The sequence below is a fragment of the Diadema setosum genome, chromosome 1 (genome assembly GCF_964275005.1).
Source record: "Diadema setosum chromosome 1, eeDiaSeto1, whole genome shotgun sequence".
Lineage (NCBI taxonomy): Eukaryota > Metazoa > Echinodermata > Echinoidea > Diadematoida > Diadematidae > Diadema > Diadema setosum.
The window spans coordinates 47932029-47959169 of record NC_092685.1 but is presented as its reverse complement, the minus strand read 5'-3'; the positions used below and the strand labels follow the sequence as shown (position 1 = coordinate 47959169).

The 27141-nt window shown below is 38.8% G+C and overlaps 1 protein-coding gene across 1 annotated transcript in view; it reads right to left on the bottom strand.

Moving 5' to 3' along the window:
• LOC140242735 (1-phosphatidylinositol 4,5-bisphosphate phosphodiesterase beta-3-like) overlaps positions 1–20914 on the bottom strand; it is a 173427-nt gene extending 152513 nt beyond the window's left edge. The window contains exon 1 of the mRNA XM_072322530.1: positions 20472–20914. Coding sequence (XP_072178631.1) covers positions 20472–20570 — 99 coding nt within the window. The 5' untranslated portion in view covers positions 20571–20914. The remainder of the gene's footprint in view (positions 1–20471) is intronic.
• Between the last annotated feature and the right edge of the window lie 6227 nt (positions 20915–27141).

Sequence of the window (27141 nt, the reverse complement as noted above, 5' to 3'; positions counted from 1 at the left end):
TATTGTATGATATAACTGCTCAATGGATATATTGACAAATGGTATGTCTCCTCCCTGGTAATAAAGATACAATATATCAACTATAAATCAATTCCAGGGATTGATGAAATCTAAAAATCCTGCATGACAAATTATCCATCATGCAACATTGTATCAGGAGCTGGTGTCATCACTTATCCTACAATGTACATTGTCGCTCACCGAGATAAGTTTTTGATTGCGCACTGTGCACTGCAGTGCTATACAAAAGTACAGTGTACACTCATTTGTCCATTTCAATGCATGTAAAATGCTTCTCACTGACAATGGAATGACTAATGTGGTACAAAATCCAAAAAAAAAAAAAAAAAACAATATGGTCCCTTTTTCCTCAAAAGGGGTGACTGCAAGTATTAAAATAGGGAACTCTACGTTCTCCTTGATGTGTGCTTTCCATTTCATCCCAGATATAAATACAAAAATGAGGTAGGTTCGGTGAATGTGACAAATTTGTAGGACACATTCAGTAAAGCTTGAGGTAAATCGTAAAACCTGTTCAAAAGCCATAAACTTTTAATGTTTTGGTGCCACCATCACTGGACTAGAAGGCTAATACAGTCTGATGTAACAGTCGTGGAAGAATATAAAGAAAATGTATAAGAATTCCACATATTTGAATATTTCTAGAATTATGAAATCACCTGAGCACTTGACTTTCCTCTTTCAAAAGGTAGCCCTGGGGATTAAATATCACATTTGACATGTACTTTTTTTGAAAATATTAAATCAATGGAATGTGTACTTTTCATTTAAACAATGAAATCTTGTTCAATTCTCTTCATATTTGATCATAGAGTGTATTTCCAGTATTAAAAAAGGCTTTGGCTTGGTTATCCCTTTGAGTGTCTGATCTACAATGTACACTTACACAAGGAACCTGTCGGGAGAAATTCCTTCATAAATGAGAGTAAAGACCAACTGCGGAAATTAACACTTCAGGACTGTCTCTTGACTGCTCCTAATACAAATAGGAAATGATTAATTAGACACAGCCACCAATAGCTCCTCGGTATGCACCCTAAGTCCAGCCTGCACTTGTTTTTAACATTATCCAGAGACACTTCGCGAGACATTAGTTGGGACACTCCCCGCGTTCACATTGGTCCCCGCGACGCGGGGACAGCCACAAGAGATCTTATCTTTTTTACGACTGACCGTTCACATTGGTATCTCATCTGTCCCCGAGCTGTGGGGGCATTTTGGGGTTTGGAGCGAGCTCTGCCACTTGAATCCAGGCATAGCGCATGCGCACATTTGATGACCACAGCTGGACGCTATCAATTGCGCCCCAAGGTCACTCTCCCCTCCATATCTTGTCCCCGTACCCGACTTGCTTCGCAGGGACGAGGGGACAAGTCCCAGCGAGCGTTCACACTATGGTTTTTGAGGAGAAAGTCCCACAGCTCAGGACTTTCCCCGCGTCGCGGGGACCAATGTGAACGCGGGGACTGCCACAGCATTGTGGATAATACTCTACTCTTGGCTTTCAATTGGAGCTCCCGAGTTCAAATCTGGCCAAATGGTGGCATCCTTTTAGACAAGGTGTTTTTACTAATCATGTCCCTCTTGACCAAGGTGTCCGTACAATGTACAGTGTAGTAGGTACAATGTACCTGGGTGATAAGGGCAGGGCCCTCTGTTAGAGCAGTGGCACCACTGGAGAGGCTACCCTGGATAAAGAAGACCCTAATTTACATGTGTACATGTATTACTATTATTATTGTTGTTGTTGTTGCTATACACATGTAATACCATGATGTTATACATAAAATTAATCTAATCTCAGGACCATATCAAGATGAGACAATAACCACTGAAAAGATAAAGTTCTGGTACTTTTCCCTTTCTCCCTTGCAACATTGTTTAAATCATAGTCGAAGAAAATTCATGTCAATAAGAGAAACCACTTGGAAGAACACTCAAGATCGTATTTTTGTATTTCCTGTCTATATTTAGATGTCAAAATAAATACTTGATCCATTTTCCAGGTCTATTTCTTGTCTCAGGAAAAACCCCTAGCATGTGATTGATTTTCCAAAGTCACACATCTACCTTGGGAATACATGCTCAAAATCCAGTCTTGCTGTCATCCAAAGAACAACAACAACAAATAAAATGAAATGAGAGGAATAATGAGTTTTTGTGACTACAGGCAACAATTTCTTTATGCGACGGCAATCTCAGTGCCAAAATTTTCAATCAAGGGAGACGCTACAGAAAATACACTCACATAGGTATACATTTTCTATCACATCTTCTGATGCACATACATTGTACGATGTAAATTTCCAGGTACCCTCTGGGTAACCTCTGGTGAATATTTTGCTAAAATCCTACCCTAGATTGCAGAGGGCAAGTCTGGGTTAAGTCAGGAAGAGCCTCCAGAGAACATTTCTTTGCACCCTCTGCCCAAAATGTTCATTGGATGAGCTGCAATCAGCAGGCATAATGTAATGCCACCGAGGAAGGCGTGTGTGTGTGTGGGGGGGGGGGGGGGAGGGGGGCAGCAGACATTTTTCACCACAAACAGCAACTTTGTGATTTGTTTCATAATGTCCATATGTACTGTAACAAATTAAGGCATTAGAAATCCTTGGATGAACATACTATACAATGTGTATGAGTGGAAACATCATTGTACACACTTTATACATGAAGTAAAAAGAACTGATGAATCAGAGCAAATCTGTATAAAGCATTAAAACAGAGCTCTACTGTATATCAAGTGGAGTAAGAGAAAATATATCAGCCATTCTATTTGATATCTAGAGCATTCTTCTCTTTAGAGACCATATCAGATCATCTCAGGTTGCTATCGACTATGGCAACATATTCAAGGAAAATTCTCCAGGAAGCAAATGCTACAACGGTGTTCACATGACACCACTCTTGTCTTGAGAGCCGAAGCAAGACATGTTTACCTTTGAAAAGTTCCTTCCTTGTGAAATGTTACAGACGAGGCGTTGGTATAACATGTTTAACATGCTGCTTGCTGGACCCAGATGGGTCATAATTTGCCTGACTGGGAAATTAACCCATCTCAGAGGGAGAGGCTTGATATGGCCCTTTAAATGAAGAAAACCCTGTGCTTCTGGGGATGATGCTGAAGATAGATGCTTCAACATATCAAAGTTTTGGCCTTGTTTCGTCTAAATTTGGAAATTTGATTAGAAAATCTGCTTATACTTTAAATGTAAACTTTGCAGATACAATGTAGACCATAAAATGATTGAATGTGGATCAAGGGGGATTAAACAAATGGCATTTTCTCTTAAATATACGACAAAAGTCTGCTTACGTAGGCAGCAGGTGATTATCCTCATTATTGTACAAAGCATTTACATGTACATTGTGGTCCATACATTCAACAAAAATATTCTTAGCGCTACAGGATGAAGGAACTGAAAGTTTATCCAGGGCTGCACATAATCCATTTTTTTTTTCTACTGATCCGACCTGTTTGTCAGACCAGTAGGTGCCCAGTTTTTCACTTTTTTTTTTTTTTTGATTGGTCCATGTCTGAAAAGTTACTGGTCAGGGACTGTCGGCCAGTGCCAGTGTGTAGCTTTGGTTTAATATCACTATCTCAATTCAAAATTACTCCATGAAAACATGGGGGCACATGTAGAGATTTATTGCAACCGAACAAGGCATTCAAAAATCATATTACAGATTTGAATTATGTCACTCTGAATGATCAATAGTAAATCATCAAACATCATCCTATACACCGATAATTTGTAAAAATCTTGCTCTTCATCAACAGCAGACACTAGTATTTTACACTTGTTGTGTGCACAAAATGTCAGCTATTTCACTTTTTTTGTTAATGGATACCTCAAAAAAGGTAAGGAACATATTTGCACATATCCCATGTGAACATTCAAATTTTGTACATCTTCCTCAAGATCTAGACTATTAATCTTTTAAATTTTTTAACTGAAAATGAAATCAAAACAATTATTTACTTTTGTGCATAAGATAAAAGGATCATATATTTCCATTCACAAGCAACAGAACACCATTACATTAATCAATCACATTAATGATAACACAGAATTGGAAACGAATCAGTCATAGCAAAGACTTTTGATAACACTAGAATGAAGCAATCATACAGCCAATGTTTTATTCATTTCCCTATCTCTTGTCACATTTATTTTAATACACGTGTACACATACATTTGTACATCCTAAGAAAACCCAGGCACTACTGTACACTATACTCTTGTACATGTGCAGGGGTGAGGATACAATTAGATGAGATTTATCCTACAATATATTGTATGAATACATACTTGCTAGAAGCCCTGTAAATGATGTTGACAGTCATCAGGAGCTACTATGTATGCTGAAGGATACCAAGAATATTGCTTACAGCATGGACCTGATACACATGGACATTCATCGTATCGTTAATTAATTCATGCACCTGTACATCTCAAGTGCCACAAAAACATTTTTATCGTGCTTCACTGCTTTGATCCCTATGATTGTCACCGCCAGCAAGCCGGGAGAAGAAACAAGATAGAGATTCGAGAAATCTAAAACTATATGCGCAAAAGAAAATAACTCACAAAAATCAATTAAAGCGAATGTGCAGTTCTGGTGTATGTTAGGAAATCATACCTCATGCAATTTCCCTTGGGAGAAGCAGGCAGTTTTGAAAAGAAAGCTAACATCTTGGCAGAATGATTGTCATTTGTGATCTCAATATTTCACTTTTTCACAGCTTATTCCAGAGCAAAAAGGGACAGCAATGGTAAAGAACAGGTATATCTTGCCTTGAGGCAAGGTCTTATGCGTGTGCGAAAATGTTCAAATCAGCAATTACCCATCTTTGAACACAAAATCTGTCATGATCTCAGGTTTGCTGCTCCCCATTATCTGTATCTATTCAAAGACATTTCCGTCTGAAAAAGGTACATCAGCAAAACAAGACTGAAATGAGGGAAAAGATTCTTTTGTTAGTGACAATACATGATCACACAATCGTTATTTCCCACACACCTGAATGCACTCATAAAGATGCACATAATCATGCATCGGCAATGATCATTACATCAAAGAAAGACTGCAGTGAACAGTCCATGTATTGTATTAGGTCCATGCTTACAGAAAGCAGTCAGTCACCAAAGTTCCCACAACTAGAAAGTGTCCATTTATTTCCATAAATTCATTCTGAGCTTAATTACATGTAGACACAACTGTGACATTTCACTGACTACAAGACATGTAAGGCTGAACATACAAATGTATGTTTTATATGGGGATGGAAAATCTTTTTTCCAAGTGATAAAAAAAAACAAGGAAATAAAAAATCAGTTTTGTTGTTTGCTTTGTTGTTTACACCTTCACCCTCTTTTTTGCGTCTTTCATGTCTCTTTCTTCATTTTTTCCTCTTCCTATCAACTCATAACCTAATTGTCCTCAACAATTAAAATCAAGAAATTCCAAGTCTACAAAGATATGTGGCAAGCTACTACACTAAACCCTTGCAGTGAAGCTCAGTTACCCCTGAAATACACTTAGGTGTAGCCCAGATGCTAAACAATGTGGCTACTGAAGCGATAGTCACTGAACAAGCATTTTTTGTGGAACAAAACAGTACAAGCAGCTCAAAAATTCCAAAGGCAATGCAGAACTTTGTACTCAGCCTACAGCACGTACAATGTACATGTAGCACCCACAGATTACTGCACCATCTCCTGAACAGCAAGGCGTTAACCAGTTGCTTCTTAGGGCTCGGTCACACAGCCCAAAAGTCATGTAAACACATGAATCACGCATGAAATTTGGTTGTGCGTGTTTATCCGTCGAGAATTTTTGCTGATTTACGCAATGAAAATCACCAATGAATTGCGCAAGAACTACGGAAAGATCACGCAAAAATCACTAACAAACCACGCACTTTCAGCTCATAGTCATACATGTAGGCACGCAACGGTTCCAAATAGGGCGAATATGTGGTTGTGTGCGAGGACTGAGGTCCACGGAAAACCACGCATAATCTCCACATTATCACTAATGAACTGCATATGAATCATGCATGATTCGCGCATGAACGCAATATTGGCAACACTTTCGCTAACGATCACTGATATTCTACACATATTTCATGCATTGTCCGCGTAAGAACTATGCAAACTACGTAAAGATTACGTAAAACAGCGCATTACTGCATAAACTCTAATGCGAAGCTGAGTTTTGAGCTGCTCAAGACCTGGAATCGCGTAAAGCGCCAATGCGGCGCACATCCGCAGACAACTACGAAGGCTCCACATCAGACAAACTCATGAAATGCGCAAATCGCGCATGTATCGCATAGAAGGCTCGAATTTCTTGCGTGATTCATGCCTTTACGTGACTTTTGGGCTGTGTGACCAGGCCTTTAGATGTCATTTCCCTGTAGACTTGATACATACCTCAGTACAGTATATGTCTCGTCCATGATATGCAGTGGGTTAACTATCCCAACTTTTCTCCACTGGCCTAAATGGGCAAGCAAGCAGGAGTCTCATAATTTGGCAGTCATATGAACACTCACTCTACAACATTGTAGGACATTGAAAGACAGTTGCCCAATGAAACCATTATTGTAATTGTACAGATTCATATTTTTCAAATCATGATTGGCCATTCATTTTCTGAACAAGCTTTCCTTTATGATTGTCATACAAATGGTTTAACCTCTAAACACAACTGATGAGGCAAAGCTACATTGTACGTTGTAAGCTTGAGACAGACCATGTATTAACCCGTCAAGGACGAGACCCGAGTATACTAGGACAAGGGTCAATGGGAAATGCGCGTTGTAGCAAAATCAGCCTGTCCTCAATGGGTCAAACAATAAGGACTAATCCCAATGCCCCTGAGCCAACTCTCATACAAAGTTCACGCCCGATAAATTCAATCTCGTCCCTCTTGACATCTTTCCTCCTTTCAAAAATCCTGAAAACTGGATGGGATCATTTTTAACTAAAAAGCAAAACAAAATAATCATGCTATACAGGATTTAGTTCTCAATTACATGTGCTGTATATCAACAGAGCTGTTTAGTGATAGTCAAAACTATGCCACATACAGTACATGATGCAATTAAGAAACTGTAAAATAAGGAATGCTCGCGTGCACTTTAATCTTGCAAATTTCGAGAGAGCTAAGATTCGCAAAATTAAAATGCACGCAAAAGTTCTTGTCTATACTATGTACTGTAAAACGACTTATGTTTACGTGCATTTGAATTTTGTGAATTTCGCGAGAGCCAAGATTCACAAAATTAAAATGCACATGAAGGCTCTTGTCTGCACTACAATCATACACTGTATATGCATTGAATGGCAGAAGCACTTCACAAAAATTTCACACCGTGAAAATATCGTACTTTACAGTACCGCTAGCCACCTACTGTACACTAGGTTTTAGTACTTGGTATGCAATGTACAGTACATTTGTAGGTACAGATGGTACAATTATGTGAAAACAAAAACAAGAATAGAAAACTGTATAACTTAACAGAAATTCAGCAGCATTGCAAGACTTGTACCAGTATCATATATTCTGTAAAATGTAACATTACTCAGTGATCTACAAAATTATAGACAATATGCTACAGAACCATTTGTGTGCTGAAGGAGAGTTTTGACTACAATGTACAGTGTACATGGTATTGTATTGTACAACATTTGTTATGGCAGATAATGGCCCTAGCAATTAACATTTCCCTCATATACACTGTACACTGTACTGGTACTGTACAAGTGTACATACTATAGCTATAACTGCATGTGTTCCAGAGAATGTCATCCTGTATCAGAAAGGTGCAGGTACTCTGTATGTATTTAAAAAAACAAAAAAACAAAACAAAACAAACAAACAAATAAGAAATAAATAAATGAATTTTTAAAATGCAAAAGAAAAAAAATTACAACAATATCCTGAAACTTTAGCAAACATGGGACATGTTTGGAAGTCATTTCCTTAGCACCCCATACATATGTGTAGTATACAGTACGCGCAATAGAAAACGCCCGACGAAAGTGCGTCCAAATTTCGTCCCAACGCTTTTAGCGTTATTGATTTCGCCTGGGACGTTTTCAACGCTTTTTGCGTCCAGACTTCATGGACGGATTTTGGACGAATTCAACGAATTCAACGAAATCCCCGAACGCTTTTCCGAAGCTGTGGACGCTTTCAACGCTTTCAATGCTTTCAACGCTTTCAACGCTTTCAACCCTTTGTACGCGCGATCACACACACAGCTACAGTGTATACAAAGTTAGCTCTGATCGCGAATCGCTAGCTCTTCTTTCGTCGAAGTTCTCTAGGTTTCCCGTCCATTTCTCTCATTTTCTCTCTTTTGCTTCCGTATCATTGTATCCCTTTCTTTTCAGAGTACAATCATACTTCTGAGAGTGTTTTTTTCTCATTTTTATTAAGTGATTACCCTGTTTGCCACAATTTGGGGTGAGTTTTTGTTCGAGTGTTTGTTGAGTTTTTCGATTGAACGATGTGTCGATTATCTTCGTGTGTGCGAGAATATCGTACCCACTCGTTTGTTTCCGTGTAAGTATTTTTACCGTAAAAGTGTCTTCATCGTTCGTCTTCACGCATCAGGTTTTCACCCTAGTTTTCCTCATCGTAGTTTTCCACATCCATTTTTTTTTTCCGGTGCAAGATACTCTGTGTATTTTCTGCTACGGTAAAATGCCATCGTCGATATTTTTTGTGTATTCATCGTAGTTTTCCACCTCCATTTCATTTTTGTGTGCAAGATGTGTAGCTAGGTCTGCGATGTCTGAATCGTTTACAGATGTGTTTTGTGAGAGTATTAACCACGATGATTTTGAGGATTTTGAGGGTTTCGCTTTGGATGAGATTGACTGGAATGATAGTGATAATGATAATGATTCTACTATCTAGTGGTGTTGATATAAGAGCTCTTATGATGATGCAATTTATTTCGTGTGACCGACCATCATGACGTTGGCGATGACGAGTACGAAACGATGTATGTACAATGTAGGCCTGTATGATCTAAGACGAGAGTGACACTGACGACATGGCCTGGCCCTGGGGGCTGTTTTAGTGTTGCTCGCTCGATCGTGCACTGGAGTGGTCTAGAGACCTGCATTTTATTTTTTCACTTAATTGTATCCTTTTGCTTGTTCACTCTGGTTTACTGCTACCAAAATTTATGTCTCTGAAGAAACTCAACCAGAAGCTAGACAATATGTTTGCATCAGGTCCAAGTCTGTAAATTGCGATGTTCCTACTCCTATTGAACTCGAAATCCCATTTTCTTTGCTCTTTTTTCCACTGATAAATTATTTAGAACTGTACTGCATTTCTGATGAATTGCTTTTGCGTTATATCAAGAGCCTGCTGAGTAGGTGTTTCATTCTATCCTTTCAATTATCTTTCTATCACTTTCTTCTTTTGACCTTGGATGGAAAAAAAAAACCCTATCTTGCCATGTAAAGACAGAACACATGCCATCATGAAATATCATGACATTACGAAAGTAATAAAAGAAATGGGTAAGCGATGAAAATTCTTGTTTGTAAAATCATAAATCAAAGGTGATTTCATATGAACCAGCTCTTTGAAATGTATTTATTTTGCCTATTGATACTTGCTTTGCAAGTATACATTTTCTCTCCCATGGACTTTGTGTCCCCCTTTTTTATGTGCTTTAATGATTATTATTCTAATTTGTTTTGTCAATATCATCATTATTACTGTATTAATATTACCATACTTTGATATGGTTAATTGCATTTGTTGATTGACTCTCACTTTCATTTTGTTGCATCCTCTTGGTACTTGTACAGATCCTTTCTAGGGCTTGCTGTTTGCTCACCCCCCCCCCCCCCCCCCTTTGCTGTTGCTATTTCACGCTTTACCTTTCTTTATCTCTCTGTTGTTCCTTATCTTGTTTGATGTTGCCTCCATATTCATTCTTTTCCTTCAATGGTTGCCCCCTGGCCCTCATGGCGACCATTACTAACCTTCCCCTGCCTTTTGTCTGTCCATCCTCCTGCTCTAATCCCCCTCCCTTTACCTGTTGGGCTCCTTGCCCATGACTTCCTACCCTCTCCTTTTGTTTTCTTTGTTCCGTGTCCCTTTGTCCTGACTGTTCTTGTTGTGTGAAGTCGCTTTACATGTGTGTGGTTGCTTTTTCTGCCTATTTGCCATTTTGCTTCTGACGAAGATTCTGCTATAATCGAAAGCTTAGGTCCCTTTTGACTCTATCCTAAAAACATTCATGTACACTCCCAAAACTTGCTGGGCTAGTAATGAAAACTTCCATTATCTAGCAGGGGAGGGGGAATGCTTTCATTTTCTCAAGAGAGCTTTTGTGTGAGAGAATGAAAAACTTGATTGAGTGTTGCCAAGTTGTTTTCAAACTTCTTCATTTTATTTGATCTTAAGCATAATCACTTTCGTAAGTACATGTACAGTATTACGATTTCTTCTCCCTTGACTGTAATCGGAAAGTTTGCCATAACGACGATCGCTAATGTGTTTGGATGTGCCGATATGCGAAACATGTGGTTCTAAGGAATGCACCATGTGCTACTAACTTACTGCCTTAGAGGTTACTGCAAGTTGAATGGATCGAATGCGCCATAGGCTTAGTTACGGTAAACAGTTTACGTTCGATGCGAATAATTATTACGTCTTTCAGGATCGAGGAATAATACACACAAAACATGCAAACAAACAAATCCACGAACGAGTGTTGATAACCAAAATTCATATGAAAAGTAATAGGCAGTTTTGGTGAGCGTGAAATTTTACTGTCATGATTTTGCTGTTTAATCGGGTGGTGGCTGCATCTCACATAGGACATCTCAGTGAATTTGTCTAGGCATATGAGACCTTTCATAATCTGTGATTGCATTTTTGAGTGATTAATCAATTCCTTTTTACAGCTCGGGAACATATAAATACATTGTACTTAGATCAAGTACGCAATAATCGACTGTTCGATGTATGCGCCTAAAGAAAGGCGAAAGAATCAGAACATCTTTGCAATGATTCCTTTAACTCAACTCACCAGCGAGTTCTTCGATCGATATACTACACCAGTGCGCGCATTCTTTCGTCTGGCACCTGGGGTCTGGCACGCACCTGGTTTTGTGGAAATTTCCACAAAGGGATCCGAGGGTGGGGTTTTTCCAATCCCAAGAGACCGCATTATACACAAGAAGACAATCTCGTCGCTTCTATCATTTTCCGTCACTCGTGTTTTCCCCTTATTCTTTGCTAATAATGAACGTTTCGATTGAACTTAAATGATGGTTGTTCACACGTGGTTCCTTTTGTTGTGAGGTGTAGGTACAGTATTTTCTTTTTTGATCATTCTTGGGAGGGGAAAGAAGAGTAAAAGAGGGAAAACTTATTTAAATAAACGAAGGGCACGTATAAACGCTCAGCATCCACAGCAAGCCGTCTTTTACATCAGCATCGTTGATTATCATCACCTGCACTATCATCAGGCATCACTCAGATAATGTCCTTTTTTTATAAACATTTAGAAACACGATCACCATCACTCGAGATAAACACGTAGCAGTGGCAGATCCAGAGGGGGCGCATGAGGCGCACGCCCCATTTATTTATCGTGAAAAAAAAAAAAAAAATAGAAGTGAAACCCGGAAGTGGCACCAGAAATATTAGTTGCGCCCCTCCCCCCTCCTGTACAGAATTCCTGGATCCGCCCCTGCCTGTACGAAAATAAATGTCAACAGACAAAGTATCAACAACCTCCCCGACAACTACATAAACATTACCACAGAGCACACCAAAGCGGCTGGCATCAAACACCCTTCGAAATACTGCAGCAAAGCGGGAAATCGCCGTTACGAAAATGCATGTACACAGTGCGAGGCAATTGAAAGAATTACATTTAGATTAAGAATATGAAGGGAACAAATAAAGTGATATGAAACGAAAGAAATCGTACACCAAACGAGAGGTATAACGACCTCCAATAGGCCCTTAGCCGCAGCATATCAATAAACATGACGTATAAATAAGCACACGGAATATGCGTGTTTCGGATTCCTCCCTTCTATTTCTTTCCTGAACTATTCCCAATGCCCGAATAAATAATGACTAGTTTGTTACTCTGATTTCTTCGTCTGAGGAAAGGAAGTTCGTTCATCCGAAAACAAAAGGATTGACACTCCGAAGGTTTGCTAATCGGGCAATGCCCCCCCCCCCCCCCCCAAAAAAAAAAAAAAAAAACAGCCAACAAAATGCTCGTTAATCAAAATATTGGTTAATGTTAAAGACGATAATAATAATGATAATAATAATAATAATAATAATAATAATAATAATAATATAACAATAGACAGAAATAAAACAATATATGGCCCTATAGCAATTACCCGCAGCATGATTACATTTTCGATTCAACAAACATGGATAGGCACAAGGAATATGCGTGTTTCGGATTCGAAATAACGCCGTAACCATCGGAATAGCGCACCCGTTTTCTTTTTCGGAATAATGAACACCACGGAAATCAATAAAATGATTTCAAACTAAGAATCCATCGTAATTCTTGCCTTAAAGATTTTCCTGAACTACGTGTATTCTCAATGCCCGAATAAAATAATGACTAGTTTGTTACTCTGAAAGTGGTTTTGTGAGTTAAGGAAGTTCGTTTATCCGAAAACGAAAGGATTGACACTCCGAAGGTTTGCTAATCGAACAATGGGGAAAAAAATAATAATAGTAATACATTTTATTTTCACACTAGGTACGAACATCTATGGTGTAGGGAATTTGCGTGTTACGGAACATTTTATCACTTTCGCATCAGCGAACTTTACGTGCAGTGGGTACTACAAAAATGCCTCCCCCCTAAAAAAAAAAAAAAAAAAAAAAAAAAAAAAAATGTATAATTACACCAACACTTGAGCATAACAACAAACAAGCAAGCAAACAAACAAATAAACAACTTAAGATTTAATCTCATAGCTGCTTTGAATATTTCATGTTCCGTCTGTATACTTCTTTTCAGAATTATCTCTCGCTTCCCGCTTCACAACTAGGAAATAAACGATGTCAAACTATAATAAGAATTAAACTTATTGTCTTGCTCTGAATATAAAATTCATTATTCCAAAAGTTCGTTTATCCGTGAATACAACAGGCTCGATACTACAGTACTCCGAAGGTTTGCTAATCCGACAATAACGCACCTATCCAATCACAAACATTCGTGCATTTTCGGATTATGAATCATAATTTGACTATCACATTTACGAACATCTATTTTTCGTGTAGGGAAGTCGCGTGTATCTGAATGTTTCATTTTCGTACTAACGAACCTTATGGGTGCATGGGTACAACGAACATGACCCTCAACCCCCCACCCCCCCCCCAAAAAAAAAAAGAAAGAAAGAAAGAGCCAAGTCAAACTAAGAATCAGTCTGAATTAGTCGCTTTGAAAATTCCACGTACCGTCTGAATTATCTCTCTGTCCAATAAAGAAATAAACGATATCAAACTAAGAATTAAACGTATTGTCTTGTTTTGAATATATATATATATATATATATTTGCTTTTCTGGGGCCCGTTGCATAAAACTTACCATTGAATTTCAATGGTAACTACCGTCAAAATTAGGCATCACAGCCAATCAGCATCAAGGATTATAAAATTTACCGCTGATTTGAAGACTTACCGCTAGAAAGGAGCGGTAAGTCCAGCGGTAAGGGTTTTATGCAACAGGGCCCTGATTCAATAAAAAAAACGGGCAATGTAACGCGCAATTGCTGAAGTATTAATGACCAAATAACGGCGAACAAATCCTTCTAATTTCTTTTTTCCTCTTTTTGGGGGTTAATTTCTTTCTATACTCAAATGGATTTTACGTACACGCAATTTTAGTGAAACCATTTTCTTTTTGGTCGGCATTCTACGATAAGGTTCCTGTGGGTTCCTGTGGGTTCACCCTCGCCAAAATTGCGTGATTTCTCTTAAATACTATGAACCCAAATGATCTCTGATTGGTAATTTAGTCTATTTAATGATCAACAGTTGTTTATTTTCTGCTTGTAAAAAAACAAAACAAAACACGTGAACTACGTGTACTACATCGTATAACATCTCTGTTTCGTTCAGCCGAGCGAGCCATGCCATAGCAATGGCGACGCACGGCGCACTCGCCTTTCCCATACGTGCGCATTCCCTGGTTACATGCAGCCCGCATACCACCATGTGATGTATCAGGTGACTTTCACTTAATGCAGTGAATAATCTGCTAACGGTGCCGTACTTACAGCTAGGGTAAGGGAAACTAAAACTTATACAAATTGCTTCAATGAAAACGGCATCGATATATGTATACATGTTACCATTTTTAATATGATTATGTGTATCAGGTGAATTCCACGTCTGTCTACTGTTCTCATTCCCGACCGCTGTTCTACTTGTTGAGTCTAATCTTGCAGTGATTCACGTGTGTACTGTATTCCATGTGCGCCTTGGATCACGGACGCTTCTAACGAAATTTGGACGAAACTGCCGAGCTCCGAACACGCATTTTCCGAACGAGCAACGCATTTGCCGAACGGAATTGAGCGGGCGGTCGTGCGTGAAATGCGTCCACAAAGCGTCCACAAAGCGTCAGAATCGTTGCTAATGGATCGATAACGAAATTTCGTCCAAATTTCGTCCAGATTTCGTTGCTACTCGATCGATAACGAACTTTCGTTGGAAAACGAAATTGACGGAGGCGTTTCTTATTGCGCGTACTGTAACTTTTTGTGCTTTTTTTTTTTGGGGGGGGGGTTTCACAAATATACAAAAGAACCTGTTTTTCATGTTTTGGAACTGCACTTCCTCATGCAAACATTGCACATATATTCTTGATACAATGCAAATTAACACAAAAGAACTTGCTAAATATTCTAGTTTCCTAACCACATTTCCTCAAGCATTCAATATGTACACACAACGCAAAAGCATGAATACTGTACGTTTTGTATGCAGAAACCAGAACGGAAATGAATGCAATACCAAGGATTTTTGTATTTCATTTATAAGTTACTTCTACTGCGCCTTGAGCATGTTAGCTATACTGTATGTGGAATTGGCGCATTATAAGCACCCTGTATTATTATTATTTATTATTATTATCCCTACTGTTATCTCCCCAATACGTTTCTAACCAGTCAAACTACAGGTGGCTGCACAAAATTTATACACTTCAAGACCGCCAATGGTAAAACATAATTTGCTATAAAATGTTTCGACAAACATGAAGTTACTCTTTAACACAATTAGTGTGAAATTTGTATTTAAAAATGAGTAAATCAAACAAGGTTTCTTTGGAAGCTGTGAAAACCCACACTATCATAGTAGCACAGCTGCTGACAAGATGCAGCATTGATACATCCTATACCTGAAATGAATCCAACTTCATACTTCCTTGAGAGGTACCATTAGTGTGCTGTATACAATCACACAAACAGTATTGTGTACAAATCCCAAACATGTCCGTGTCTTCACACATTCTGATTTTACCAACCAATTTTACTTCCTTTTGCATTAACAATAGGTATAATGCAGGTAACGTCATTGTAGTATAACAAAGATAACCACTGACATGGTATATTATTATTTATTGATTCAAAAGGACTTTTTACACTTGCAAATTTTTGCTTCGTCCCGTACCAACGGTGGGGCTAATGGGGGGGCCTTGGCCCCACCGTTGGTACCGGCCTTTCCTTTTAGCCCACTTTCTGTTTACACTTGTTTTTGCGAAAGTGGGCTAGCCCCACCGATAATCCCGTACTATCTGGCCCTGCAAAATAGCAGGGTTAGCACCGCAATTGCGGTGCCAAGCAAGCGAGTGTAAACAGAACGAAAAAATAATCCAGGGCTAAGCGACGGAGACGAAGTCCGACCCCAACTGACCAATCAGAAACGAAGTAATCAAGTGCTGCTGGTGCGTGCGCGTACTTGTACAGTGCACAGCGTAATCATGAATATTCATGTGGTTTGGAAAGTACGGGGCTAAGAAATATGAGTGTAAAAAGGTCAGCTTTCTCCTTAGCCCAGGACAAGAGCTTAGTACGGGTTTTATTGGCGAGTGTAAAAAGCTGACAAAATTGATACGGTACTAACGATAGCCCTGGATCAGAGAAAGTACAGGGTTAAGAAACACAAGTGTAAAAAGGGCTAAACAGTACAAGTTTTCTGACCACTTTCAATTCAATGTCACCAACATTTTTGACCGATCTGGTACATCATAATGACTTGTAAATTCTAATTCAAGGCTACCTGACCTTAATATCAAATACTGCTATTGTTGTCTCTGTGTCCTTGCCTCATTACATCGTCTCTATGACAACGTTCCTTCACACAAGGATGGGCAGTGTCAAACTGAGCCGCGGCTAAACCTTAACTGAGCCTTCTCAATCTTGATGAGATTAATCCCGTTCGCCGAGGGGGCCTTGAATTAAGATCACTGTCAGTAGCTGACTTCCTCTGGATGACAGATCTATCCCTCAAACTACAAGTCTACACTTGCACTGGCACCTTGGCTTCTGTCCCCCTTTTTAACTCTTTCACAACTAATGACAGCCATGCTGGGTAAGATGTCAATATTTTGATACAGCGGTTTGGTGGGAGTTAACCCAGACAGCTACAAAATACATTTATGCCAGGTTTGCAACTACGTAGTCTTACTTCAACCACTGCTGGGTCTGTACATGTACACAATATAAACAGTAATATTCAGTAACTTCTGTCAACAATAAAGATGTGACACTGAAGAAATCTGTATCCTCTTTACAATGTACACATGTAAGTTACCTTTATTTTTCAAACTGATAAAATAAAAACAACAGATGAGCACATATTTGAGCTAACTTTGACACTCTGAAGACATACGAGTCTAGAGTAATACGAACATTACAAGTGTGAAGGTCAATAAGCCAACTAACATGGAAACCATGGCAACCTCACTAAGCCATCCTGGTCACATGATAATGCTACCACTGGGAATCCTCATTTGTTGAATGAATACAGAGGAACATACAATATCACATTCTATTCATTTGATGGTTCAAAATTGACCTCTTCTCTCTGTGAAGATGCAAAAAAAAAAAGAAATATCCTTACGTGTATGATGTTTGAATCTTGAGAAGAATACAACAACATGAAGAAAAAAGAAGAAAAAAAAAGACTTTAACATTTCACTCAAAATTATTGAGTATTACGTTAGCATTCTATGTAACAGTCACATTAAAATCATAACTTGAATGACTCCTTCCACATGCCATTAACAACATTAATGTTCCATTACATTTTGCTGACAGTCAAATTGTATCTACTTAAATGAATCAAATCTTACTTGTTCCATCCTTACAACTTTGTACATACAGTACATGGCCAGCACCACAAAAGTGTGTGGGGGGGGGGGGCAGTTTATATTTCTGGTGCCACTTCCAGGTTTCATCCATTGCAACTTTCTGGTGCTACTTCCAGGTTTCGTCAGCTGACAAGCAAAAAAAAGAAAAAAGGAAAGAAAGAAAGGCCTTCCCCTTGCTTCTTCTACCACTTCAAGATGTCATCGGCTGGCCAGAAAAAAAAAATACCCCAAAAAAATGCAAAAACCTCTGGTACAACTTCCAATCAGCTTCCCCAACAAGCAAAACAAAAAAACTTTACATCTTTTCCTGGTGCCACTTCTGGGTTAAAAAGTGGTATTCCTCATTGTATACTGTACGTACACGTGTGTACACTACTTGTATTATGCAAAAGTGAGGGGAGAGGGGGACTTTATCTAATTTGGTAATATCAGTAATCTGCATGTACGATGTAGAAAGGTAGGCATACACGCTGATAAAACATAAACACACAGTCACTCACAACCAGTGACCTCAGTCATATACATACTCTTGTACCTGGTATTATATGTGTACATACGTTGTACATCTATCATCTCATGTTTTAACAAACACACACACACACACACACACACACACAATGAATTATAAAAAGCATTGACCATTCATTCATCATCCAGTTTTGATCCATGTCTTGAAACCAATTAACCTCACTCTAACAGCAACTGCTCTCACACCTCCTAGCCATCTCCCCCAAACTGCCTCCTTTCTCAAGCAAGCCTTCCCAACCTCCTCCTCTTTCTCCTACCGCCTACCTACTTCAACAAACAAAGTGTATACTTACAATTTACTTCTCCATCAAAAAAAGCTCATTCATTACATGGTCAGTCACATTCAGGTCTTCCTGAGCTAATACCCAACATACACAAAATGTGAACAGCAGATATTTCCCTAACACTTTAGTCTCCCTGGCATATTCCTTGTTCTCTCATTCATCTGAGCAGATTTGTTTTTACAGAAAACAAATTCATTCTAGATCAGAATATGCCGCTTTTTACTTCCGTTTGTTGATTCTAAAAACAAATCATTGCAGAGAAAATGCCATCAAGATGGGAAAATTAAGTACACTATCTCTCAAAGCATGATTTATAGGAAAGACTTTGTCTAATGTACAAGTGTATCAAAAGCTACATGTATGAGAGAGTTGAACAGTCTGTGTAGCTTTATCATGTAGTTATTAAACTTTGACAATAGCTTAGACTTGCACACCTACGTACATGTACAACTGTAGAAGGGCACCATACACTGTAGTTACTGTATAAGTCTATATTGTACAATGCTTACCTACAGGTGTACATCGTTCACTGTACATATCAAAAATTAGAAAGTATGCTCTACTTTGGCGTGAAAATTTTGAATTTGAAATTTTGAAATGAGATCAGCATTATTGAACATTCAGTGGAGGGGTATTTAAAATATACAATGTATTATCACTACACTGTAGGACACTCTATTGATACCTTCTGTCTTTCACGCAAAGAGGACAATACATAATCTTAACAACAAAATATACAGTTGCATGTACATGTTTTGTATGTTTATATCACATACTAGTAATGTATGTACATACACACAAACAATTCCCTTTGTATGCGTAATACTTGATGTGGTACATAACAACTTGACATAACATTAATAATACAATGTATGGTATGCACTACGGGCACAGATACACCCATAGTGTAGAACGGAATAGGCACAAACACTACAAATATATATGTAAAATACATGTAGGCCTACATGTCAATGATGGTTACAAGATATTTTGACAATTGCCCCAGTCTTAAATTTTCTCCACAGACTTGAGGTTAGGATTGCAATAGAGTTTTAGTTTTAGTTTGATGTGAGGATTTGGATTAGAATTCATAGGAAACTTTATGTTTGTGAGTAAAATATGTTTGGCTTAGCATGCAGACATTTTGTGGGAGCAACTGTCACAGGAGCAAATATCATGGACCCAACAATGACATGCACTTAATGCTCATATGGGCATGTTTTATCTTGCAAACAATTTGTTTTTATTGTTAGCAATTGATGTAGCAGTACAACTTGCTGAACTATACATGTACAAATACGTCATCCTGCATGCTGACGGAACACATTTAAAGAAAGTTTCTGTGTTACATGTTACAGAATTATACAAATTGTACTGGATTTTCTGCAGTGGCAAAATTGACCCTTCAGCTCCTGAGTGGCTGTAGTGGAGGGATCAAGTAACACTCTTGTGTGGTTAAACTGCAATGTTTACATATAATGTACGATGTAGGATGACTACTTCTGCAGGTAGTCTCACTGGCATAGGATTATGAGGGGGTGTTTAGTTTCATGAAGGCTACCAATTGAATTTGTGACCAAGAAAATTCTTAATTGTTATTGCAGTCTACTGTATGCTTTTAATATGACACCGCAAAATATATTGATGGTCTTTGAATACTGTAGATAAACTGATCGATATGACAGATCAAATATTTTGGTCTGGACACTTAAACAATAGCAAAGTCCAGATAGATACATGTACAAACATGAAGGTCTTTGAAATAGCAGGCGGACAGCAGAGTAGACAGTTTTTGTGTAAAATCCACATTGTTTTAAATGCTCTTCTGGATATCAATACACAAACAATAGCATTCAAAATATAAAAATGACTTTTCTCTCTCTCTCTCTCTCTCAACCATATTCAACGAATAGGCTATGATGGGTTTGATAAAAGAAATATGTGCTATAAAGAATCGGTGTTATTGATATTCAATTTATGAATAAATGTGCCTTTAACTGAAAAAGAAAAAGATCATACACCATTTTCGCTGAAAACCACTGATAAAATCCCATGCCCGTCAGTCACCAATTGCATGCAAAGTCAATACGATGACAGCTTTTTAATTGATGGTGCGGATCGGGCCGGTAGTGTGACCAGTTGACTCGTACAGTCGAGTATTGATTCTAGCACAGAATGACAAATAGGAAACCTGCGAAATGTGATGACAAAATCTTACCTCGTCCCACTTCAAAAATTTGTTGCCATTGATGAGGTTTTCGGGCACCACAACGTCCTCCAGTTGGAGCCGAACTTTTGACGTATCTGCTCCGGCCATGGCTTCATGCGAAGTTGGTGTTCTTCATTTGTGTGCAACTATCTTCTTCACTCCACACAGCTGTCTCCCCAACACTGCACACAACTCGTAACCGCGGCTGCTGAACGAACGTTGTACCGAACCCGAATCACTACCACTCGCCACTGGGCCAGTCCTCCCACGCGAGCACTTCCGTGTTATGCTCAACTTGTTGATCGCACCACCAGCAAAAGAACTCCACAATATTCTCTGCAAGCGCCTGATAAGCAATAACAGGCTTATATCTCTGGCAGCTGTCCTTCTTTGGTACACGGTGATCGTGTGAAGTACTTGTAATATTTGGCTTTCAAAGGCCCGCTGACAGACTTTACACCGTGCAAAGTTAGGCTGCCATCACTACCGAGCTTTACCAGCACTCCTGAATCCAAATTTCAACAGTGACTGCTGACTAGCTAGCCTGCTGCTGGCGTTGGCATGCACCCGCTATCGTATCCGTACCCGATACCAAAAGTACACCTGCGTGGTATTCAGTACCTTGTTGGCGGAGGATGTGGTCAGCCAAGCGAGAAAAAATGACGGTATTCAACGCGTTTGACTGATGATGCACGCTATTAGCAGTGCATATACCAAGCTTTCGATGAGGTACATCGGCACAGAAGAATGGGGTGGGGGAAGAAAGCTCCGCCAAAATCACGATCATTTATCGATCTGCCACCACCAAACTATTTGCGAGGAAAAAATGTATCCACGACTATGAAAATGAGAAAGTATCATCGGGACGATGCGTCCTTCATTATGCATGTACAAACACCGCACAAATACTGGTACAACTATACTAGTCTCTTAGCATGGCATACGGAATGACTCATATTCCATATATATACCTTCGTATATGTTCATTCGATATTCTTCTGTTAAATGTGCAGTGATCACGAAAGTTGAATTTAGAGCACACCAAAACTTTGCTCCACGTAAGAAGCGGAGAGGTTGAAAAAGTGACATGACTTGAGGATGATGTAGCTAATTTCATATTTAAAAAAAAAAAGAGAAAAGTGAAAATATACATGCATTTGGGCTAACTTTCCATATCAAGGAATGAGAAGAAGAAATCTTGACTGACAAAATATTTCCCGACTCTTCACTTTGCCTCCACCAAATATTTTCCAGCATGCTCTTCACCCAGTGACTCATGTAACATATATCTTCAACTTGAATAACATTTTGTCATTTCTTAATCTCTTTCATATTTGTCTTCTGCATCATCATTTTAATCCTTTGTCACTTCCTCGTTTGCTCCTCTGTCTCATTTCTCATTCCTGACAGTGTCATCATCATATCTTTTTTTGCGATTTTTAACAACTCACCTTTTTCTCGTTCCATCTGACGGCTGTGATGAAAAAGCACCTGAATGTCTGTTACTTTAATCGAAGACATCAGTTAAAGTTCTTTATTGTTCTACTGGAATCCAATTGTTCTTTATGACAGGGTTATCACTTTGAAATGAAACGCAAATGGTTGCTTGTAAACAAAATTACTCTTTTAATGGCTCTTTGTTGGTTACAGTCAATTTTAATTACGTAACACATTTATCGTTGTAAACTGAGCTTATGATGGCGCTCTTCACATTATTGGTATAAGCGGCATACACCCAATAAGCAATCAATACAGGTACAGGTGGAGGTAGGTGTAGAAACTTTTTTTAATTATAATTATTTATTGTTAGCGACGACTGTGTTTGTGTGGTGTGTGTGTGTGTGTGTTTGTGTGTGTGTGTGTGTGTATGGAAACATGGAATGGAAACATGGAATATGTTTCGTACATCCATGAACATTATGACAATAATGTTATGTATAATTTATGATGTTTTATTTTTAACTGTTATATTTTCAAAGAAAATGGAATTAATAAAAAGATCACTGAAAAAAAAGTGAGTGTGTGTGTGTGCGTGTGTGAGTGTGTGTGTGTGTGTGTGTGTGTATGTGTGTGTGTGTTGTGGGGGCGGGTTGCCCTCCGGACTGAGAAATATCAAGGGGAGTTCTTGTGGCTGGGTCAAGAGAAATAGCCCCCACCCATGACCCCCCCCCCCCCCCGTACCCGCGGAAGAATTTCGGAAAGGCATGAGTTTTCTTGTGTGTATGTGTGTGTGTGTGTGTGTGTGTGTGTGTGTGTGTGTCTGTCTGTCTGTCTGTCTGTCTGTCTGTTTGTTTGTCTGTCTGTCTGTCTGGGCGTAAGATTTATTGTATTCGTGTTCTGTAAGAGCTAAGAATGTGGGAGGTGGATGCACCCCCGTCGCCCTCCCGGTTCCGTAATCCTTAGAAGATGAACTTTGAAGTCTAATCAAGAGATGACTTTAATAATTTATGTCTGTCAAAACAATCTCAGGATAGGAAATTATCCATTTTGGACGTTCAAAAAGAGAACAAATAAAACTTCTAAAATACTTAGCTTGTGCAGATGGGTTCATAATATGAATTCCTTGCAAAAACAACACGAAATTGTAATCGACAAGGTTAGTGAAACTGTCCTAATACACAATTCTTACAAGAGTATTGAGATAAACTTCAAATTCAAATGTCAAATCGATTATTAATCATCGATTATGAATCATCTCAGCATGTTAGGATCGCAGGCGTTTGAGCGAGAAATGATAACGTTTTGACGGTTCTGATGTAGATGTGATTTGATATCAAATGTGTATATATTCATTTTTGTCACATGATTTTGACAACTACAAGGTAATGTGAATATAAATCGTTCCGTATAAGGAATATGAATATTCTGAAGCTAATGTAGCATGTATATCAGCTGATGTTAAATTGATTTTTTTTTTGCCTTTTTGATTCTTTGTTTGCTTGATTTCTATTTTGTTTTATGCCGAGACTGTATTCTTTTGTATTGAGTCGTCCAAAAGTCGAAGGAATTCAAAGGACTCTCGTGTAAAGTTTTCCCCTATATACATTCAAATTGATGGACAAAATGATAAAAACGTGAGGAAACACTTGATTTCTTTCGTCTTAAAGGGAATCGGTGACATTTGGGCAGGAGCGATTTTCATTTGGTAATTTCCCTGTCATTTTGTTTTTGTTGTTGCTGTTTTTGGTTTTTTTTATTGTTCTAGTGTATCTATTTTTATTGAATACTTATACGTACAGATCCTGTACGTCAAGGCTCGACATTTTGTGGACCGCTAGCCTGGGATCACCAAAAATAGATATTGGGCCACCACTTTTTAAGAAACCATATGTTTTAGTTGCCAGATCGTGCCACCCACATTGTGTGAGTGTGTTGTGTACATTGTTATTCTGTGTTTCTATCATGCACAATATAGGGAGAGTAACTCGGGACGTGGCCCATGCCGCGCTTTTAGGAACTGGCTAACATTTTACAAAATTGTATACAATTTTCAGTAGACCTCTACATTCTCTCCCCACGCCCTCTAAACATAACTTTGTACTTTGCCAGTGTATTCATTCATTCATGGGCGTCACGGGGGGGGGGGGGGGGGGTGCGTTGGGTGCGAACGCACCCCCCTGCAGACCAAAAAAAAAAAAAAAAAAAAAATCAGTCTCCGAGCGACCTCAACGCCGGACGCTAAATAATTTTCCTTTTTTTTTTTATCTTTTTTATTATTTTATTTTTATTTTACACCAGGGACAAGAAATTTGCACCCCGGACTCTGGCAGCACTGATTTTATACATATCTATTTTGCAGTGTTCACTATTATTTTATCGACCGTAGAGTATATACGGTATGGAGCACGTACACGTTTGCGTGTACGTGTACGTGTGCTGCAAGGATGTAAGGGTCTACGTATAGCACTTTATTTCTGACCAATCAAAATTGAAAATGCGAGCCCAAGTGCAAGCCTTAGCCTTTTAAAAATTTTGGAGAGGCAAGCATATTATGATTTTGCCCCCTCCCATAATTCCCGAGATGAGAAGATTTTCTTGCTCTTTGACAGAAAAAAAGTTCCCCCATAAAAATATTGCAAGGGCAAACATATCATTTGCCCCCCCCCCTCCCACACACACACACACACACATATTCATAATTCCCGAGATGAGAAGATTTTCTTGCTCTTTGACAGAAAAAAAGTTCCCCCATAAAAATATTGCAAGGGCAAACATATCATTTGCCCCCCCCCCCTCCCACACACACACACACACACATATTCATAATTCCCGAGATGCGAAGATTTTCTTGCTTTTTGATAGAAATCTGTCCAAATATTTCACCCAAAGTGTGCACCAGGTTGCTGAATTTCAATTCTAAAAATGAAAAGTCTCTCTCGTGTGGGAGGGGGATACCCCTTCCCACACCCTCTCCTGTTTGGTCTATTTCCATGGACTTAATACACCTTTAGATTGATAGATTTACAAATGTTTTATCGCAAGTGTGCACCAGACCTGTCACTTCACTTTAAAAAAAAATGCAAAAGTTCCGTCGTGTGGAAGGGGATAATCATCTCCTTTCAATTAACCCTTTGCCCGCTTGGTTTCCCTTCATATTATTAGTGCACTGAAAGTCTTGTGGGATTGAGAGCTTCCTAAATTCCGAATGTACTATTTATGAGCTATCTTCATTTGAATTCTAAAAATGCAACAGCTTTCTCGTATGCAGGGCATCAATCCCGGAGGAGTAGGGGGCAAACGTCACCTTAGGATAATTCTCGAAATTATGAAAAATTTCTTCCTTTTTTAATAGAAAACTGTCCAAATTTTCATTCATTCTGCAACGGATTGTTGAATTTCAATTCTGAAAATGCAAAATCTCCGTCGCGTTGTAGGGGCTATACCCCTCCCATACCCTCTGCAGGTTAGGTCTCCAACCACACACTTCGAAAACTTTGGGGGATTGACAAATTTCAGAATAGTTCATCAAAAAGTATGTTTGATATATCTGTCACTTGAATTCAAATATCATTTTCAAAAGTTCCCTCATCCTCTTTGATTTATGTTTCCCCCGCTCGATTCCTACCCACAGATTAAGATTCGATACATTTGGGGACTGACAATTTTCGGAGTATTTCACAGAAGTGTGCATCAGGGGACAAAACGAGTTTTTGCCCCCCCCCCCCCCCGTGCCCTCTGTAACAAATTGATCAATTATTGAAAGACTATGATGAGCAATAAAGGCACTTTTCTCGTCTAAAATTTGTCAATTTCATAACTAAAAATGCAAAATTTTTCGTCCATAACTGAAATGAATAGTTTTCAGAAGTTATGATCATAATCCTTCGCAGTGTTTGTTTGTTTTTTTTTTTTTTTTTTTACTGTTTTATATACCCTAGAAATCTGCTTTTAAAATGCTCTAATGCGAGTTTTGTACTCTGCTTTTACAAAAAGCCCCTGGCATACCGTTGGAGCCGCGGGTATCCCCCTCCCACACCCTCCCCGCTCGACCGCTTCGCTTCCCCCCTCGCCGAGGATCTCACACCGTCACATAATGTACCCTCGTATGTTATAATCATAGTCCTTTACAGTGAATTTTCCACTATGTTTAATCCCCCCCCCCCAAAAAAAAAAAAAAAAAAAATGCTTTTAGATGCTCTACAAACGCGACTTTTGTACTCTGCTTTTACAAAAAGTCCCTACCGTGGGAGGGGGTGTCCCCCTCCCACACCCTCGCCGAGGATCTCACACTGTCACATAATGTACCCCCGTAAGTTATAGTCATAGTCCTTCACAGTGATTTTTTACGATGTTTAATTCCCTAGAAATTTGATTTAAAATGCCCTATAAACGCGACTTTTATACTCTGTTTTCACAAAAAGTCCCTACCGTGGGAGGGGTTATCCCCCTCCCACATCCCCCCCCCCCCCCCTCGGTCACTTCGCTCTCTCGCCGAGGATCTCACACCGTCACCCCCTGTATGTTATAATCATAGTCCTTTACAGTATTTTTCCACTATGTTTAACTTATGCTTATTAATACGTACCACTAACAATGTATGTATATACATGTATATGTAAACAGTGTATTACGTAAATGTACATGATGATACAGGCACCAATAAATCCAATAAAACAAAAGAATCTCGCAGGTTACATTTAGTGTCAAAACGCACCCCCTTGAAAAAAAGCTGGTGACACCCCTGTTGAATCGTGTATAATCTTATTTGTTAACCATTATCCATCCTGTAAAGTTGAATGTATGCATTTGTTATAATTTCTCATATTTTATTCTGTGTTATATTTTGCTGAAAAAAAAGAATGAAAATAAATGAATTGAATTGAATTGAATCAAAATCTGTTTCGACGAGGGTTGCCATCACAGATCGCCGGTAGAGCTGAACACTGGCCAGGGGCCATTATTGTTTTCAAACAGTTATTCAGAAATCCCTCGAGTACAACACATTTTTCGGTTTGTGATATGAAATGATTTATTTCGAACATTAACGTAATGTTTTTAAGGGGATCGTACAGTTTTGGTTGAGACCTAACTTAACGTTTCTAACATTTTGGGTTGAGATAATGGGAAACCTCTTATGAAATATGAAAGAACATGTAATTCCCAAAGGAGTTCAATGTTTGTTAGATAAAAATTGGTTTGAAATGGCTGAGATACCCAAAACAGAGCAATCCTAATAAAA